Raw genomic sequence first — 18,264 nt, forward strand, 5'->3', positions numbered from 1 at the left:
AAAACCTTCTCTTCCCTCCTGATACAGGCTGAAATATGAAAGAGATGTGACCTTGATTTAAAGATATAAATAAGGAGCAGCGGAGCAGAGACTCGGGATGTGCTGAGGAGGAGAAAATGTTTGGCAAGTAAAAAAGTTGCACAGAACTCTAACATCGTCTATTAGGAGCACGTTGGTTAAATCTGACCTTCCTTTAAATCTGACCGAACCTTCTCATAGTTCTTCTGAAACTAAACGTGTACTGTAGTACGTGGTGAAACAGCATTTTCGGAACATAAGGGCCTGTGTCCACTAACAGCATTTTCATGCGCTGTCAGCATCCCTCTCACTGGCACTTACTGTTGCTAGGTTACGAAAGTTGTCTGGCGGCACTTCCGCTTCCCTTGGTAGTGATGATTCAGTCCGTTTTAAATCGCTCTGTGTGCTTAATATTTGCTTGTATTCAAGGAAACGTAGAGACGATGTAAAGGAATCGTGTCCTGGCGTTATTCTACCCTCGAACAAATGAAAGGATTAGCTTCTCCTGCGCCATTGCTGTTGACAAAGTTGATATCCAGCCCTCTTCTTGATTCTGATTTGTCGGTGAGGGAGAAGACATTGCTGAGCGTGGCGGTGTTCAAAAAGTTGAACTATTATCAACTGAGAGCGCAGCGACAAAAAACAGCTGACACCGCTGTGTTTTTATGCTGAGGACGCTGCACTGGTTTTAAAACAGGCGCTGCCAGTGCAATGAAAAGACGTGAGTGGACACAGGCCCATAAACTATCATGTTCAGGGAAAGATTGTGGATTGGGTTGAAATAAAAACTCAGTGTTGACTTCTAAATGAGACACAAACAGCTGTGTGCAAACTGTGAGGACATGAGTACTAACCAATCACTACAAAGAAAGATCGGACTAAGTAGGAAAAAGACAGCGTGCATGCCCCGATATTGTGCATCACTTTTTATGTCATCTAAGCTGCTTTCAGGGATTCAAGACATTTACTTAATTTGGAGCTTTTCTGTAAGTTCACGTGTGTTGCAGTGTATTGAGCCTTCAGGGCCACCGTACAAATCGATCTAAAAGTCTATCTCTGAAGTTCAGAGTGGAGTTGTAGGTTGAAGGATTTTTTATGTTATGTTTCAGGAGCCAGGTGGTCTGGACGCCTCCCCCCCGTCTCCCTCCCTCCCTCCTTCCCTCCCTCCTCACCCTCCTGGTTGGAGTGGGGTGCCTTTTCAAGAGGCGTTCAGGGGCCCCAGCTGCTTGGCCTAAAGCTCCTCCAGAGAGCCGAGGATTAAACTGAGGGGAGACGGACAGGGAGGGAGAGTCTGCAGAGCGGGAGTGAAAGGAGGAGGGCGAGTGAGTGGGGGGGGGGAGTTGGAGGTGCCTCTGACGTCACAGGTGGTTTCTCCTGAGGACGTGTGGAGGAACAGAAAGATGATTTAAGGGTTAAATAAAAAGTGCTGCAGGGAGAGAAACTTCTGAAACTCAGTTAAAGTATAAATACTGCGGCCAACACGGCATTACAAGTTCTGCATCCAAATGTTGCTTAAAGGATAACTTCGGGATTTTTCAACCTAGACCATATTTTCCCATGTTTGTGTTTGTGTGTATGTGACGAGTGGAGACAACAATTATTGAAATCTCGTGCAAGACCGTAGTTGTTGCAGGAAGAAGGAGAGGAGTGAATCATAGAAATCAGATAAATCTTCAGCCATGACAATCTTTTAGAGAGCACTGAGCGACACTGTCTGTACTCCAACACAACAAACGGCACCTCTCCCTCTTCGTCTTCGTCCTCTCTCACTCCTCTCTCCTTCTTCCTGCAACTATAGTCTCACGCGAGATTTCAGTGCGAGACTTCTCCGTGAGCGAGACTTGGTTACAGACAACAACAGAGACACTTATCATAACGATCTGAGCCTGTCAGTAGCAAAAACAAGCGCTTTTAGTGGCTGTATATTGGCTTATGCCCGGTGCCCCGTTTAGTTACATTGCATCTCATGTTGCGGCTGCCAGCCGGTGCTCCCTCCCTGAATACTGGATCCTTTTCAATATTTGTTGTCTCCACTCGTCACTTACACACACACATGGGAAAATAGGGTCTAGGTTGAAAAATCCCGAAGTTATCCTTTAAATAAAGAGCAGATTTATCGTAAGCAAAATGTACTTTCAAAATAAAAGCACTCATTATAGAGAACAACTCTTTTCAAAGTGTATTATTTTTTACAATAATGTTGCATTGTTTCTATTACTAATAAGTACATGTTATTTTAGTATTTTAATGTTGTAGCAACAAATGGAGCAGAGCGAGAATGTGCTGGAAAAGTTGTAAAGAGTTAAAGTAGAAATAAATAAACGTCTTCTTGGTTGTTTCAAGTGACAGTTTGTCCACTTTTACTTAATGTACAAATACCACAGTTAATAAACAATTTAATAAGTAAAAATAAAACTGAAAGTTACAAAAAAATTAAATCTTGAAGATTTCAGTTTCGTTCTCTTTGGCGCCTCTAATGGTGATAAATGGTCATTGCGGGAGCACACTTACACCCAGATCCAGTCTGATGAAAGCCTTTGCATGTGCAGTATTACAGCGGGCTCAGACACCGTTGTTACCTCATTCGGAGACTTAACAGACATTTATTTAATGAAAATCTTGGAGATTACTTTAAGTAAAAATAATTAAGAATCATCTGGAAAAATGTCATTGAAGTAAGAAAAGTTAAATGTCTCTTGTGACTGCTCTATTTGATATGTTTTTCAACATATGAGAGGGTTATGATTCATGTAAAATCAGGATTTCACTGCTGGTTCAAGTGGAGTTTGATTATTTTCAAGATGGATTCATCTGCTGATCAGTTTCTTCTTTAATCAACTGATTGTTTGGTTCGTAAAAAGTTTGAAAACAATAAAAAATGCGGTGAAAATTATCCAGAAAAATAGACAAATCATCCAAAGAGCAGAAAATGCAAAACATCTGAGAGGCCGGAGCAACAAAAGTTTAATAAATTACCTAAAAAAAGATGTTTATGTTCTGCTCAGCAGACCTCTGTGAGACCTTTCTTTGCTCTGTCAGTCACCTGATGTTTTCCTCTCTGTGACGCATGATGACACACCGTCTGCACATAAGAAGTCAGTGGAGTTCTAACAACTAAAAGCCAAGAAAACAAATGAATTGTGAAAATAAATAAATAAATAAGCTATAAATATCTTTACTACAATCTCTGCCAAATAAGTTTAACAGGATTTTATTGGAACATGATTTCCTCTCGCTGCAGGAGGAGCAGATGTTTCCTGCAGACGAAAGAAAAAAAACATGTAAAATTATAAATGTTCACCTCACAAAGTGAATATAAAGTGAATATAAACACACACAACATTAAATAAATCTAAGGCATCAAAACGTTCCCCTTTTTGTGGTGATTATCTAGAACAAAATAAACACATCTTTTATGAAGTTGAGCTAAAATTGAGCTTTTAATCTGAAATTCTGAACAGATGAAATCCTGTTCAGGAGTTCTCTGTAACACTCGATGGTTTTAAATAAAGCGGAATAAATAAAGTTTCCTTGTTTCTTTGAAAGCTGAACTTTATTTACACTCAGTGTTTCCTTGTGTCTGCACATTAACTCTGTTAAACACCGTGAAGCTGCATTAGAGCGTCTGCGTCAGGAGCCGTCTGGGGGTCGAGGACGCGGCTGCTTGGACGTGAAAACGCTTTTATTCTCTGATCTGCAGGAGGAATTTTTTTTATTGATCACAAACGCTGAAGAGGAGAGAGTTCACTCACCTGCAGAGGTCCGTGACACCGTGCACGCAGAGAGGAGGAGCTGCAGACGAGGGCAGGGACACGGGAGTGTTTGTGTGTCTGTCACTGTTCCTGGTTTCTATACAAGCAGACTGCAGGAGGGAAAACAGGAGCCACACAGCTGCAGAGGGAAACTGGTCTGCAGCTTTAAGGTGACATTATACTGAAAGTGAGAGCTGAAGAGATTCAAGTTTAAACACCGACTAAAGACTTTTAACGAGCTCTGAGTAACGAACACGTCTGTCTGAGGGAAGTCAAACTACAGTCATCTGAAAACTAAAGATTAAAATCACAAGTTACAATAAAACTGTTAAAAAAAATTAATTAAATTAACTGTTCGATTGTAATTTAACTGTTAAACAATCCAGGAGCAGAAATGCAGAATAATAAATGTATCTATTGATTCATTGTTGTTTTGAAGTCGTCACAATTTAAACCTATTGTGTGTCAAACTTCTGGAATCTTCTCAGAAAACAAACTTTAAATTAATGTAATATATTAACTGATAACAGAGTGAGGTTACACTGTGGTGCTGCTGTTTTATACTTCAGTTCAAAAGATCGCAGAGCTTCTTCCACCGCTGCAGAACACAGCGAGGCTTCTTCATTACAGCAAGGTGACAAAAAAAACAAGGTGCAGCCCTGTTAACTTTAAACTAACAAGTTCTTTTATGAATATTTAAATATATAATTAAACAAACACTATGAGAATGTTTAAAAGCAAACTTTACTTTTTATACTAAATTGATTTAATTTATAAAGACGATGAAACGTTTACTCTTTAAGAACTTTTCCTTCGAAATACTGAAAGGAAACTGATTAAAAACAAAAGTTAAAGGTTAATTAAGCCTCCAGTTAGTCTGCTACACTTCACATTTAACATTATGTATAACAGTATATAACACATTATTAGAATTAAATCTTAAACTCATCGTCAGCTTCCGCACAGACATGAAACTTTAGGTCTCCAGAACACGTGACTAAAGCTTCAGCATCAGATGATTATCGTCTCCATCAGAGCATTAAAGGGATGTAAGTTACATGTTGAGGGTTTAAAACTACATTCAGTATAAATAATTCATCCTAATATCATAACAAATCACCATGGTTACATGAGAGATCCTGTGAGGATGTTCGGATTGATTAAAAAGCCTCTTTTGTCTCAGTGAGGTCTTTAAACTGCTGCGTGTCTGAATGAAACCTCTACATTTAGAGATAAAACATCATCTGTATTTAAAGAGTTAAAATATGCTTCAGTTTAAAGTGTTAAAGTAGCACAGGTTTATAATGTTCTTAAAGTTAGAATAAGGTTATAAAACACTTTAAAGTAGCAGAGGAAACATTCACTGTTCAGGTGTGATTACATGTTACACATAAAACTTCAGAGTCATGAGATCATCACTGTAACATGACATCATGAAATAACTTCTTTTAGGTCAAAATAAAGTTTAAAAAGTAGCAGAGATGCGTTCAAGGCCGGAACTCCTTTAACTCATCTGTGATCACTGAAATCTAAAGAGTCCAGTTAATCACTTCAGCATAATCTCATGACACACGATATATTTATAATACTGAGTATAATAGTGCTGATACAGGCACAGAGGGCATTAAAAATATAAAGATATTAAGTGTGTAAAAAACACCTTAAACTAGCTCAGAATACTGCAGGAGTATTGTGATATTATAACATCTGTAAGAAGAGTTCTTAAAGTCATTAAACAGTAGCAGAGATGTAAATCTATATGACACTGAAGCTCTACAGATGATTACAGTGAAATCAAAGAGCTTTCAGCTGTAGTTATCTGATCAGAAACTGTCTGCAGCTGCGAACAGCCTCAGCTCTCTACACGGTAAGTTTGAAAGTTTATACTCTCCTGTTTCCTCCATCAGGTCCCGGCGGGGTTTCCTCTCTCACAGCCGGCAGCAGCAGCGCTGAGCCGGGCAGAGGCTCCGGTGTGTCCCGGTGTGTCCCGCAGCTGAGCGGAACACCGGAGAGCAAACAGACAAGAGTCTTTTTTTTTAATCCGCCGACACAAGAAAAAAAAAAAATACTACAAAGAGGACGTGAAGGGACGTGACGCAGCAGGTCAGCAGGTGATTGGCTGCTCGGACTGTTTACACTGAAGTGAGCTAAAGCTGCACGTGCAAAGGTGCGTTCAGCTGCAGCGCTGCTTTAAACAACGAGGAGTTTAACGTTCAATGGAAATGTGACATTTTTCTTCCTGTAATTAAATTAATTATTTAAGTTTAAATCAGTTTATAAGTTTAAATTAAAATCTGAAATATTTTAATTTGTTGAAGTTGTTAAGACTTCCTCTGTGTGTGTGTGTGTGTGTGTGTGTGTGTGTGTGTGTGTGTGCCTCAAACTTTGAACCCCTGAACATTTATTTTATTTAAATGAACGAATAATTTATAATTTACTTTTGTTAACAAAGTTTGGTTTTAAATGTGTTTAAACTTTGTTTAGAACAGACGGACACAGCCTGCAGAATTATTATAAAGCCTAACAATATTTAAACAAACGACAATTATTACTGAAGTTTATTAATAGTTAAGAAAACCAAACCGGGATCTTAGTAATAAATTATGATGGCACATTATTTAAGTGTTTTGTTTTACAACTACGAAGCACAAGTTACAGCCTAAACACGAGATAAAAAAATGAAATATTTAATGATATATATTTGGGATCATTTCTTTTATACGTTTAGAAATGGCCAAGTACTCATTTGAGGCACGAGACGAGAGACAGATAAAAACTTCTGTCCTCAAAACCAGTAAAGAAAAGAAAATAATAAACAGGAAGTCGAAAAGTTACTCAATTCTGCCGTCACCAGTTTTTAATAAAAATATAAAGAGTTAAAATAAACTGACGCTGCCTCTTTAAATGAAAACGTTAAAACATAAATACACAGTTAAAGAAACTTGACTCATTTTAAACTATTTTCATTTTAATGTTTAAAACTAAATGAATAAATCAGGAGACACTTTGTAAACGAGTGTTAAAGTTTATATCAGGTCGTTCTTCAGATAGAAAACAGCTCTCCGTGTTTGCGCGTAACTGGAGATGAAAGTGAGACAACAGACGCAGAAAGACTTACAGCCTGTCAGACACGTGGATGTAGCGCAGATGTTACAGGTGAGTTTGGATTAAAAACGGGTCAAAGTGATAATAAAATGTTCACATGTAAACTTTAACAGATCAGACTGAAGCTTCCAAAGATTTAAGTTCCCAAAATGTAAACATCTTTGTAGGAGAAATCTCCGCTCTCATCGCTGCCGATGTGACGCTCATCTGATCAGTAACAGTTTGTAACCTGCAGGTGAGTAAGCACGTGCACCAGCTCCAGTTCAGTGATCAATAGACTTATTAATAATATATCATTTCGACAGAGTGAAGCTCATCTGTGAGGTTAGAGGAATTCGTGACTCTGGTCAAACCTCGTGAAGCAAACAGCCTCAGCGGATGGAGAAAGTAGGTCCAAACCATTTTCTCCACTTACCTCTGTAATGTCAATTACCATTGTTGGCTGCTGCTGCCGCTGTGTCCGCGTCGCTCCGCCCCTCCGTGTGTTGGAGTCTGAGTCCGGCGGGATAAGGGCAACTCGTCTCCTCGTGCAGCCGATCAGCTGGACTTCTTCCCAGGGACGTAGAGGAAGCACGAAGCCGGAGGGAGGGAGGGGGACGCAGGCAGAGAGCCGCCGGACTGACCCGACCACATCCAGCCAGAGCCCGGGGGGTCCGCACCATGTCCTTCAGCCCCAAACACTCCACCCCCTTCTCAGTCAGCGACATTTTGAGCCCGATGGAGGACAGCTACCGGAGGTTCGGAGGGATGGATCCCGCCGCGGGGAGCCTCGGGTCCCCGCTGGGCGCCTACCGGCAGCCGCAAGTCTCCCAGCCGGGTATGCAGCATCAGCAGCAGGCGCAGCAGCACCAGCCGCCTCATCTTCACCATCATCACCACCACCATCACCATCACCACCTGTCCTCCTCCTCTTCATCCTCATCCTCCTCCTCTTCCTCAGCCTCAGCAGCAGCAGCGGCCGCCGCGCTGGGACCCGGCGGGCCCTACCACGTGCCCCACGGGGTGCCGCAGTTCTCCGGGGCCGTCGGAGGGTTCTGCAACGGCGGCATCGGGAACGTGGGAGAGCTGCCGTCCTACCAGGAGACTGTGAGGGGCGGAGGGGCGGCGGCGTGGTACAGCAACCCGGAGCCCAGATACCCCACAAGTAAGAACTTGATTTAAAAAAAAAAAAAAAGTTAAGTTTTTTTAAATCTGGAAAGTTTTAAAAAGAGAGAAAATACGCGCCGGACAGTTTGGCCTCCTTTTACGCACGATGATAAAAACGGCCATGTTGTGGTGAGGCTGAATTTAAGTGCGTGTTTTTGGCACTAATTATTGGGATTAAAGTGACCTTTTCTGTATATTTTATGGCATCTATATTTCCTTTAGCATCATTATTATCTTCTTCTATCAGGACTTGAACAGGCCTCCAGAAATATAAAGCACAATTAAAGCACTGTCAAAGTACAAGTTATCTAAAGTATCTGTGGCGCTAAAACCAATTTATTAAATTATTTAATGACTAATTGTTTTAAATGTTCCATTTAAAAAAAGAATCTACTTCCGTATTTGTCTTTATTTCTAATGGCTTCATATTTGTTTTGAAAACGGGACGGAGGCCTATCCCTAAAAATAAAGCAAAACGTTTCCTCGTTTTCCACAAAACTTTTCGGCTTATTTAATTCGTGTATTTAATGTTTTTTTTTCTCATATTTTAAAACAAGCTTTTTAATTACTCTAGATTCACAAGTGATGCTGATGTTGCGGATAGATTTGGGATGCAGCTTTTCTTCAGTCTTCTCTAGTAAAATGTAGCAGTTTTTATTCAAACGTTATTATTTGGAATATTTTTTAAGTCTCCAGATTCATGGGCCCCTCCGCCGGGATGAACATGTCCGGGATGGTGGGCAGCCTAGCTGGGATGGACTCCAGCGCCAAGTCCATGGTGACGCTGCACGCGGCGCCGCGCAGGAAGCGGCGGGTGCTCTTCTCCCAGGCGCAGGTGTACGAGCTGGAGCGGCGCTTTAAGCAGCAGAAGTACCTGTCCGCGCCGGAGAGGGAACACCTGGCCGGACTGATCCACCTCACCCCGAACCAGGTAAAGATCTGGTTCCAGAACCATCGCTACAAGCTGAAGCGGCAGGCCAAGGACAAGAGCACGCAGCAGCTGCAGGACGGGAGCGGCGGTGGTGGAGGAGGAAGCGGTGGAGGTCTGTGCCGCTCCTCCTCCGTATCCCCGGTTCTATCCAAGACCGGTAAGAGCTGCAGGAACGACTCCAGCGGCTCCAACCAGACTGGAAACAGACAGAGCAGCGCGGGGGAGGCCATGACGGCGACCCCGCAGCAGCAGGTGAACCAGCTGTCGTCCACGGAGGAGCTGGATGATTTGTCCCCGAGCCCGCCGCTGGGACTGCACGCGCAGATCAACATGACGCAGACAGACGCGGCGCTAATCGAGTACACAAACAGCATGATCGGCTCCAATTTACTGTACGGGAGGACTTGGTAGTGACACCGGGAGGAGGACTGACGGGATCCGGACATGAGTTGGATTTTTTTGGGACAACAAACTCGCACCAGACTTGTTTTTTTCGTTCGTTCGTACCGTGCGTAAAGTTCTGGTTCCTTTACGCACACAGGGACTCAAAAGACACTCGGTGGTTTTGAGCAACAAGGTGCAAAAATAAAAACTGTACACGAGGGCCTGAAACTCATCCGAAGGTTGATAATTATGAACGAAATATTTGTTATAAAGCTTTTTTTGTTTTGTTACTGAGGATGTGATTTAAAGTTAAAATCTAATCTGAGGAGATTCAGGATGAGGCACGCGCACTGCGCTCATATATGAAGTCCACACAAAGTAAAGCAGCAGCTGCTTCCTGGTTTAAATTAAATATTTACACAGAAGTAAAAAGTCATTAAATATTCTTTGTTTCAGCTGTTTTAAATTTATTTCCGGTATTGAATAAATGTTTTTTCTTTTGACATTTTAATGCTTTTATTGTGAAGCCGGAAGCGGGATTCTGCAGATTTTCAGTGTTTTTAAAAAGAAACAAGAACAATGGAGACAGTTACAGCGGGGTAGAGACGGAGGTGGATACAAACGGTGGTTTGATGCCTCTTTGCTGCATGAATGTACCCGAATATCCTCCAGGCATTTTGCTTTGGTTGAATCCAAATTAGTAAACACAAACGATCACTTTTCATTTTGTTATTCTGATGGGAGATTTATTAAAAAATAAGTGGCTTTCTAAGTGGCTTTGCTTTTTAAATTTAAGTGTGAATTTCAAGGAAAAAAACCCTGGAAATGAAGGAGGTAATTCCTGGCAGACAAAAAAACATCCCAACATTTTATTTCCTGTTTGTTTTCGGACACTTTGGAGATCTCTCTCAAAAAGAAACACAGCGGGACTCTTTGTCCTTGACTCACTTGTATTTGACAAGTTTTACAGGCTGATCATCTTAAAAATCACAAGTTACATAACACGGTTTTTTTGTCAGTAAAATAAAAAGAAAAAAATTCATTGTACAAGAGGACAATAAAAAGATAAAGATGACATGTCTCCCCTAAAAAGAGTCAAACCCCCTCCCCGCACAAATCCAGCCCACAGTCCGACTTTCCTTTGACTTTAGTTCCAGTTGTACCGTCTGGACGGAGGAGGAGGAGGGTAACCTCTGCCGGAGCTGTAGCCCTGAAACACACACACATCTTTCAGTTACAACAAGTTCTGCATTTAAAGAAAAAGATTTATAATAAATACAATCAGACATCTTACAGAAAATATAGCATAATACAAAAATAGAAACAAGTTGATTTAATTTAGTTTAAAAAAAGGAAACTCGTCCTCTTTGTTTTGTTCTTTGCAGTAAAAACGTCACTTTTCCTTCACATTAAAACTATTTTAAGATCTTAACATATAAATCCACACAAGTATTTATTACGCAGAGATATAAAATATTTAAAGGTAAAGTTCACTTCGATCCTGATCTTTAACTTAATGTGAAGATGCTTTTATTTTCAGTGCATCTTTATTCAATTCAAACTTTATTCATAAAGCACAAACTCATTCTTTTTTCCCACGCACGTTTTATGCACAAGTTGTTGAGCCGAGGAAAATTAAGCATTAGTTTGTTTTTGTCTCTGAATGTTTGGCAGAACCACATTTACACTCCTGAAGTTTAAAAGCTGTTAAATATTTCTTCAGCACAACATAAAGTATTTTCATGTTGTCCTGTTAGAAACAATGTTTTCTTTTCAGGGTCAGTGGTTCGATCCCTGGCTCCCACTGTGTGGAGGTTTAAACAAAAAAACAGAACTACTTTCTTCTGCAGAAATAGTCCTCATTAAAACCACCGACAGATTAACTAACCCAAACAAAAGCAGAAGTATCTGTGGGGACACACCGCTCTGAGGTAAGTGAACGCAGTCTGTTCATAAAGTTTAAAAATAAATAAAATAAATAACTTTTCTGAAACCTTTTTGTATTTTCCACAGAGGTAAGAAGCTGTCGACCAATCAGAAGACGGTCTGCATGTATGTGTGTGTGTGTGTGTGTGTGTGTGTGTGTGTGCGTGTGTGTGTGTGTGGGGTCAAAGTTTTCAGTCCTACATTCTGCAGAGTTAAAGTCTCGCAAGGGTCAACATATAAAAACTAAACACCAGGAAGTCACAGCACAGAGACGAAACAATTCAGGAAGTTACCTGGCCAACATTTTAAGTCCAGTGAGTTCACATCACAGTGAAGTTATTATAGGAGAGAAGAGTCCACACATACAGGTCTACTTCTTCTAAAAACAGCTTAAAACTGTTTCAACATTAAGTGTTAAAGAAGCAAACCATCTTTAACAGAAGAAATTAAATGTTTAAAATGTTTAAAAAAAAAAACAAGATTCAGATGAAACGATCGTCAACAGAAATGCCTCAAACGAACACTCGATCGTGTCAAAGGGATTTAATTCACTTTAAACCATTTTAAGTTTTCAGCATCATCGAGAAACAGCCAATCAGATTCCTCGGTTTCATTTAGTGCAGCTGTGAACACACGAGAAGGGAAATAAGTTTGGAACGTTTCAGTGACTGAAGCTCGTGAATTGTTTAAGTCTTGAACTAAAACCTGCCGGTGAAGTCGTCGGTCCACTTCAGATGATTTGGGTTGAAGATAAAACATTTAGAAGAATCAGAATCAGATTGTTGGGCGGCTACACAAGAACAAACACACAGCTAAAGACAGGGACAGCGAGCCCGATGAGGTGAACATTAAACTGTATGTATATTTAATGCTATGAAAACGGCCTCCAGTGTGAAGCCACTAGAGGCTGTTGCTTACATAATCCTTTTTAAAATCAACATAAAGTTAAAGACATAATCCTGAAAGTGTCCTTTGTGTTTTCTGGTTGTTGATGACGTCACTACGTTGCGTGCATGCGGTGTGACATGTGGTGACAAGACGCCGACAGCAGGGGTTCGTGTTCACGCTGCAGGACATCGTTGTTAGCGTGAATTCATCTTAAATAAAAACCATAATAGCATCGAGCTGTAAGAGCACAGCTTGCATAACTTTGATGAGCTTCAGGTTGAGCAGATTCTAGGGATGTAAAGCGTGGAAAGAAACATTAAAGTAGATTAAACTGACAAGCTCATCTCAATATAGTGTGAGAAGATACTTTCTTCTTGTTTCTATGAACAACATTGTTTGTAACAATAAGCTTTGCTCGTGTATTTTGCTAAATCTGAAGAAAAAGTAGTTTGTGTATTTTTTTAAAGCTACGTGGTTCTAAAAGCCAATAAAGAAACGACATCACAAGAAGACAGAACCCCCCCGTCTGCTCCGGCAGAGGAAGGGTTAAAAACTGTAGAGCTGGTCTGTTTTTTTGTTACCTGGTGCTGCTGCCCCCGGTTGTCCCTGCCGCCCTGCCAGTCGTCTCTACGTTGATCGTAGCGCTGCTGGTATCCGCCTGGCCCCGCCCCTCCCTGGCCACGGTTCAGGTTCTGCTGGTACGACGACTGCTGCGACTGCTGGGCTCGATCCCAGCCGTGACCCCCGCCCCCGCCTCCGCCTCCACCTCCACCTCCGCCTCCGCCTCCGCTGCCGTACTGCTGCTGCTGCTGCTGCTGCCTGGAAACACGGACACAACACATCTGTCAGCCTCTGCAGGAGCACCGTTAAGTACACTACACAGCAAGGTCTCAGATTCATGCAGAGATTGTCTAACACGCAGAGGTCCCGGTCGCGTTTTTGTCTGAAGAGGATGTGAGGCCTTGGACGAAGAGGCACCTGCACTGAAAGCTGAAATATCCGCATACCTGTTCATGCAGCTGATAGAAAATAAAACCATGTGAGCTCAGATTTAACAGGTCAGCTCAGGGTGACGTTAGAAATACCAGCTGAAAACAGGTTAAGTCACCAGATCAAGGCATCATGTAAATTTACTTCAGCTCTTAAAGGCTCAAAGGACCATAAATTAAACCAGAGAGAGTTTTTATTCAGCTTCCTGTTTGGACAGATGGTAGCTTTGTTTCTATCTTTAAATACATAAATCAAACACTCCTTACTTTATCAGTGGGCTTCATTATCGTTCAGACATTTTCAATAGTACGTCTGAAACAGGAGTTCTGGTATCGACCTCTGTTTGAGAGGACGCCAAACTTTACTTCACTGTGAGCAGTTTTCAGCTCACTGAGAACAATAAGTGACAAGTATTTATTCACTGATTAATTGGTTCAGTAACTTATAAAGCAAAAATAGTGAAGTCGGCGTCAGGTTCAGACCTCTCAGTTTTATGTTATTGGAAACTCTCGTGTTGGGGCTGCACAATATTATCGGCACGTTATCGGCAGATATGCCATTTTTCTGCCGATATTTTCCGCCGATAAAACAACGCTATAATTTTGTCTTAATGCTCGATGATTCCCTAAAAAATCTTGACATAAAGCTACGACATCAACTTAGCGTGAGAGTGCGTGCACTGCCTGCACCACGCCTCTTCCATCAGGCGTGAAGAAGGGTGCAAGATGTTTGCGGCAGATTTTCAAAGTTTCCGAAACGGACAGCAAGGTTGATTTTATTTATGTATTTGTTCTGTGCAAAAGGTAAAATGTGCCCTAGTTGTGACTATTGCCAGGATTGTCTCAGGGAGAGCATCATCCAAGCCTGTCTAAGTTTGAATATTACAGTTTTATTTTAAAGAAAATGTTATAAATGAATATGGCATTTTGTACAAAACCTAAGTTTAAGTAGTTTTCTTATATCGCTCAGTGAATGTGCACATTTTAAAAAGCACTGTATTATGTTATTTCTGCATCTGCCAGCAGGCCACTACAATAAGAGCAGGCATGATATCAACTCCACTACAGGGGAGACTTCATGTTCTCTGCATTAGGTGGAAAAAAACATGTCCAATATATCGGTATTGAAGTCGGCAAAAAGGGTCGGAAAATATCGGCATAAAATCCAATATCGTGCATCCATTGTTGTGTTCATGAATTAAACCATGAAGTGAAAAAAACTTTACGCATATTAATCAATTAAACAAAACTATTAACTTGATTTAAGGCTGTAAAAGAACGTTAGCTGAAGAAAATAAGGTTTCAACTGAGAGAACAGAAATTTGGAGCCAACTTTAGCTTCTTAACAACAGTCCTTACTCCAACAAGTCCTCAGGTGTTATTGTATTCATAAAAAACAAACAGACTTTAATGGTTTAGATGTTTTCTGGTAATTTTGAATATCCAGCGACAGATCTACTGCTGGCCTTTCTGATCCAGGGAGCGAGGTGACCTTTAACCTCCCTAAAACCCCTCTCGACGGGCGTTTACCGAGGGATCGAGCCCTCAAACAGATACAACAGCCTCTCCTCTGAGCTGACTTTGCCCTCTTTCATGTGCACCTCTGCAGAGTATGAAATGAAACATATTCACATATGGCTCGGATCCTCTGAAATGAGGCGGCCGCATTGCTTCCGTGGGACCGAGTGAAGAGTCGGCACGCCACGGCCCTCCAAACCGCCGGCGGACAATGTGTCAATCCAGAGCTGATATTAAAAGTCTCTTCTTAGGGACAATGAAGAGAAGAGAAACTGAGCTGCAGCCCCCATCCCTCATTACTGAACCATGTCACACTCTGGCCAGCGCCGGACTTAAGCGAGCGCTGGAATCCGTAATCCCCCTCCTCTCCAAGTTCCTCCTGCATTTCATTTGGTCCGGTCCCGAGCAGCTAAAGAAACTGTTTTCAGTCTCTGCTAATAACTACTGACCTGAGCTGACACCGAGCCACAATGGGCCTGAAAAGTTGAACCGGGGAACCTGATTAGGACTTTTGGAGAGGTCTGGAGCCAGAATCAATAGCCGGTCTGTGCGGCGCGGGGAGCTGCGCAGCCTCCAACAGCATTAGTGATGCCTCATTAAGTTGCACAAACCTCCTCGAGAGAAATTTGTTTTAGAGCGACGGGGAAAAATCTTAATTCAGCAGCCAGAAGTAAAGCTCCCCTGACGGAGGACGGCAGAGCGCTGGTGTAGGAAGACAGGGGGGATTTAGCCGGAGAGGAGCTACAATGAGCAGCAACCAGGGCCTTGACGTGTTTAATTCTACCTCTGATTTAAAAAGGAAACAAGCTGAGGGACGTTTGAGGACATTTCATAGTAAAATAACATCTGAGAGAGCACACAATCAAACCAACTGTGCACAAAGTCCTTGGCTGAAACTGCAACAAAGACTAAATCCTGAACTTACTTCCTCTTTATTTTTTAGAGCAGTGTTCACACCAAACTTTACCGTCAGAGTGGCTCTAACAGCCGGTCAACTTTCCTCCCCAGCTCGACCTAAACATGCACATGAAGCCGACTCACCTTGGAAAGTGGGGCTGGTGGAAGGGGGGAGGCGCTCCCAACAAACTGTTCTGCTGCCTGGAATCTGCGGAGAACAAAAGACGACATGTTCAGAAGTGGTTCTGCTCGGTGAAGTTTCAGAAGGAGCAGAGGGGAAAGACGACTACTTGAGCTCCATCTAGAACATGCATGTGAGCAAACCAGCAGCACAGAGCGGGACAGCTTTGTTATTCTTGTGCTTTAAGGTGCTTTTATTTTGAAAAATCAACAGGATCATAAAAAGGGATAAACATTTCACATTAAAAGCACCTTGGGTCGCCTTGAGCTGCAATAAAACCTGAGAAAATCCTTCAGTTTTATTGTTTAGAAGAACAAACTGGAGGGATTTGACATGAAACATGGAGACAAATTAACCCAACACAAGTCGGCTTTAACCTCGAATAAAAGCAAATCAAAAATATATCCACTATTTCACTTCTGTTATGGATACAGAACAAACTGTTGCCATGATAAAATTAAGCTTATTGAATGGTTGTATTTGCGGCGGGCTCTGGATGGAGGTGGAGGGTGGAGGCGGAGAGGCAGACGAGGGAGAGCCGGAGCGCCACATTTGCATTTTTTGTTCAGAAAATGAAATAAGCATTCAGCCGGCAGCATTGTGGACGCCTCAAGTACCCTGGTTCCATCGCTGCAGGCCCTTCACAAAGACACACTTAGAAAAAAAAAAAAAAAGAGGAGCTAACGGCTTCTTCCAGATTCACTGTTGCCAAGGCGATGACCAGCTGCGAGCCGCGGACTTGTTTGTTTATCGGGGCAGGACCGCTGAGTGGCTCGGCTCGGGGCGGGTGAAGGGTGCGGAGGGAAAAAAAGAGAGCCAGAAACCCACGTTAAGAAACCCGGAGAGGAGTCGGTGTAGAAACTAGGATCCGACCGATAAGAGGTCAGAGAGGCCGATACTGAAGGTCAGGATTAAAACCGATACAGAGCAGATATAGAGATGGAGCAGTTCATCATCAGGCTGGGTTGTAAACATGTCTTTGATTTTTTGTCCAATCAACAACTCAACGAAACAAAAATAAGATAAAAGAGCAGCTAATCACTGGAAACACTTCATACAGAAAATACTTTCGTTATAATGGAACTATTTGAGTGACAGTTTAACTTCTGCTCTTCTTGCAGTTAAACTACAGTTACCGCCTCATAGTTGTACGCCTTCACCAAGCAGTCAACCTGCAGTGTGCGAGGGATAGCACGAGGAGGGACTGTCCGCTGATCCATCACAGAGGGCGTTCATTTTTAAATTAAATATAGATGTGAGAAAATTCCTTCCAGGCATTGCAGATACTCGTGAACGAAGGTAAACCCCAAAACTTAAGGCTACGTCTACAACTTTAGCCGACGCAAAAAAAAACCACTTTATTTTTTTAATTAAAAACTCATCTTCACACAAAAAGAAAACGTTAACACACGATCCTCTCTTTTCTTGATCTCATCATCAGTAAAAGCAAAAATCTCTGGTTGCTTGTTTAGTTGCAGAAAATTGTACAAGCAGGATGACAAAAAGACCAAGCCAGACCTGAGCGAGCACGCTGATACCCCTTTCCCACCTGAAATAAGCTCGTTGACGCAGGTTTTTCAGACCCGGGAAGACCTGCTTATAGATGCTGTCTTTTCCCATTGTCAGTGAAGTATCCTCCTGTCTGTCTCTTTTCTGCTGCGTCACCGTCTGATTTCACAAACGCGCCGGAGACAGGGTTAGTAACCAGTGAGGATGTTACGGTGGTTCGGTCTTTATTGTATCTGTTACTCATTCAGTCTGTTTATCAAACTCGGAGCCGACACATTTGGAACGATGTTCGAGCGCTGCTCGGACGGAGACGGGCGGAATTTGTAGCTGAGATGACGAGGAGTCGCAGAAGTTACTGACGGAGCATAGCATCGCGCCGGAAACAACATCAAAAACGAACCACTTCCTGCTTCACCCAGGGCCGTCACAAACTCCGTCACCTGCTTCTCTAATATTACATTTGAGCATGTTAGCATGCAGTTAGCATTCATGGTGAAGCATTGATGTGTCTAAGCAGAGCCTCACAGAGCTGCGAGCAGAACTTCAGACTTGATTTGAGCTTAAAATTAAAAATATCTGAACTCTTGTTTTAATTTATATACTTCCACAAAAACAAGTTCCCAGTAAACGTTCCTTACATCCAGATCATCATAGGACACTAATTCACAGCAGAATTTGTGCTTTTGTATGTCCAATAACTGCTTAACCACATTAAACAAAGAAAAGAGCATCAGTGTTCTACGGAAAATTAACATCAGAAATGTATTAGAAATTAAATAGAAGGAAACCAAAAACGTCAGTGCAGGTTTACAGGAATGTTGGACCGCCTGATATCTGATAATCATCCTATATCTTTTTAGAGCTCATTCAAATTGAATATTATACTGAAATAATCTGAAGGGAATTCAAGCAGGAAATATTCCACCAGTTCTCGTCTGACTGCTGGAAAAGTAGTAAAAAGACACAATTAGGAGCCAGCAGGCAGACTGCTGTCGGCACATCATCATCTGGTTTTTGTCA

General features: G+C 41.9%; 2 protein-coding genes across 2 annotated transcripts in view; one reads left to right on the forward strand and one right to left on the reverse strand.

The window, feature by feature from the left end:
• The first annotated feature begins 7,535 nt into the window (after positions 1–7,535).
• On the forward strand, positions 7,536–9,363 carry nkx2.4b (NK2 homeobox 4b). The gene is made up of 2 exons (XM_069657468.1): positions 7,536–8,019; positions 8,711–9,363. Exons 1-2 carry the CDS (start codon positions 7,536–7,538, stop codon positions 9,361–9,363), a joined length of 1,137 nt encoding a protein of 378 aa, XP_069513569.1.
• An 811-nt stretch (positions 9,364–10,174) lies between these two features.
• xrn2 (5'-3' exoribonuclease 2) overlaps positions 10,175–18,264 on the reverse strand; it is a 41,674-nt gene continuing 33,584 nt past the window's right edge. Inside the window, exons 29-31 of the mRNA XM_069657651.1 lie at positions 15,699–15,762; positions 12,732–12,969; positions 10,175–10,546 (exon numbers count right to left, since the gene is read on the reverse strand). Coding sequence (XP_069513752.1) covers positions 10,484–10,546; positions 12,732–12,969; positions 15,699–15,762 — 365 coding nt within the window. The 3' untranslated portion in view covers positions 10,175–10,483. The remainder of the gene's footprint in view (positions 10,547–12,731; positions 12,970–15,698; positions 15,763–18,264) is intronic.

This window comes from Semicossyphus pulcher, unplaced genomic scaffold, assembly GCF_022749685.1.
Source record: "Semicossyphus pulcher isolate SPU_LCO1_2020_fin unplaced genomic scaffold, fSemPul1.0.p SCAF_11, whole genome shotgun sequence".
Taxonomy (NCBI): domain Eukaryota; kingdom Metazoa; phylum Chordata; class Actinopteri; order Labriformes; family Labridae; genus Semicossyphus; species Semicossyphus pulcher.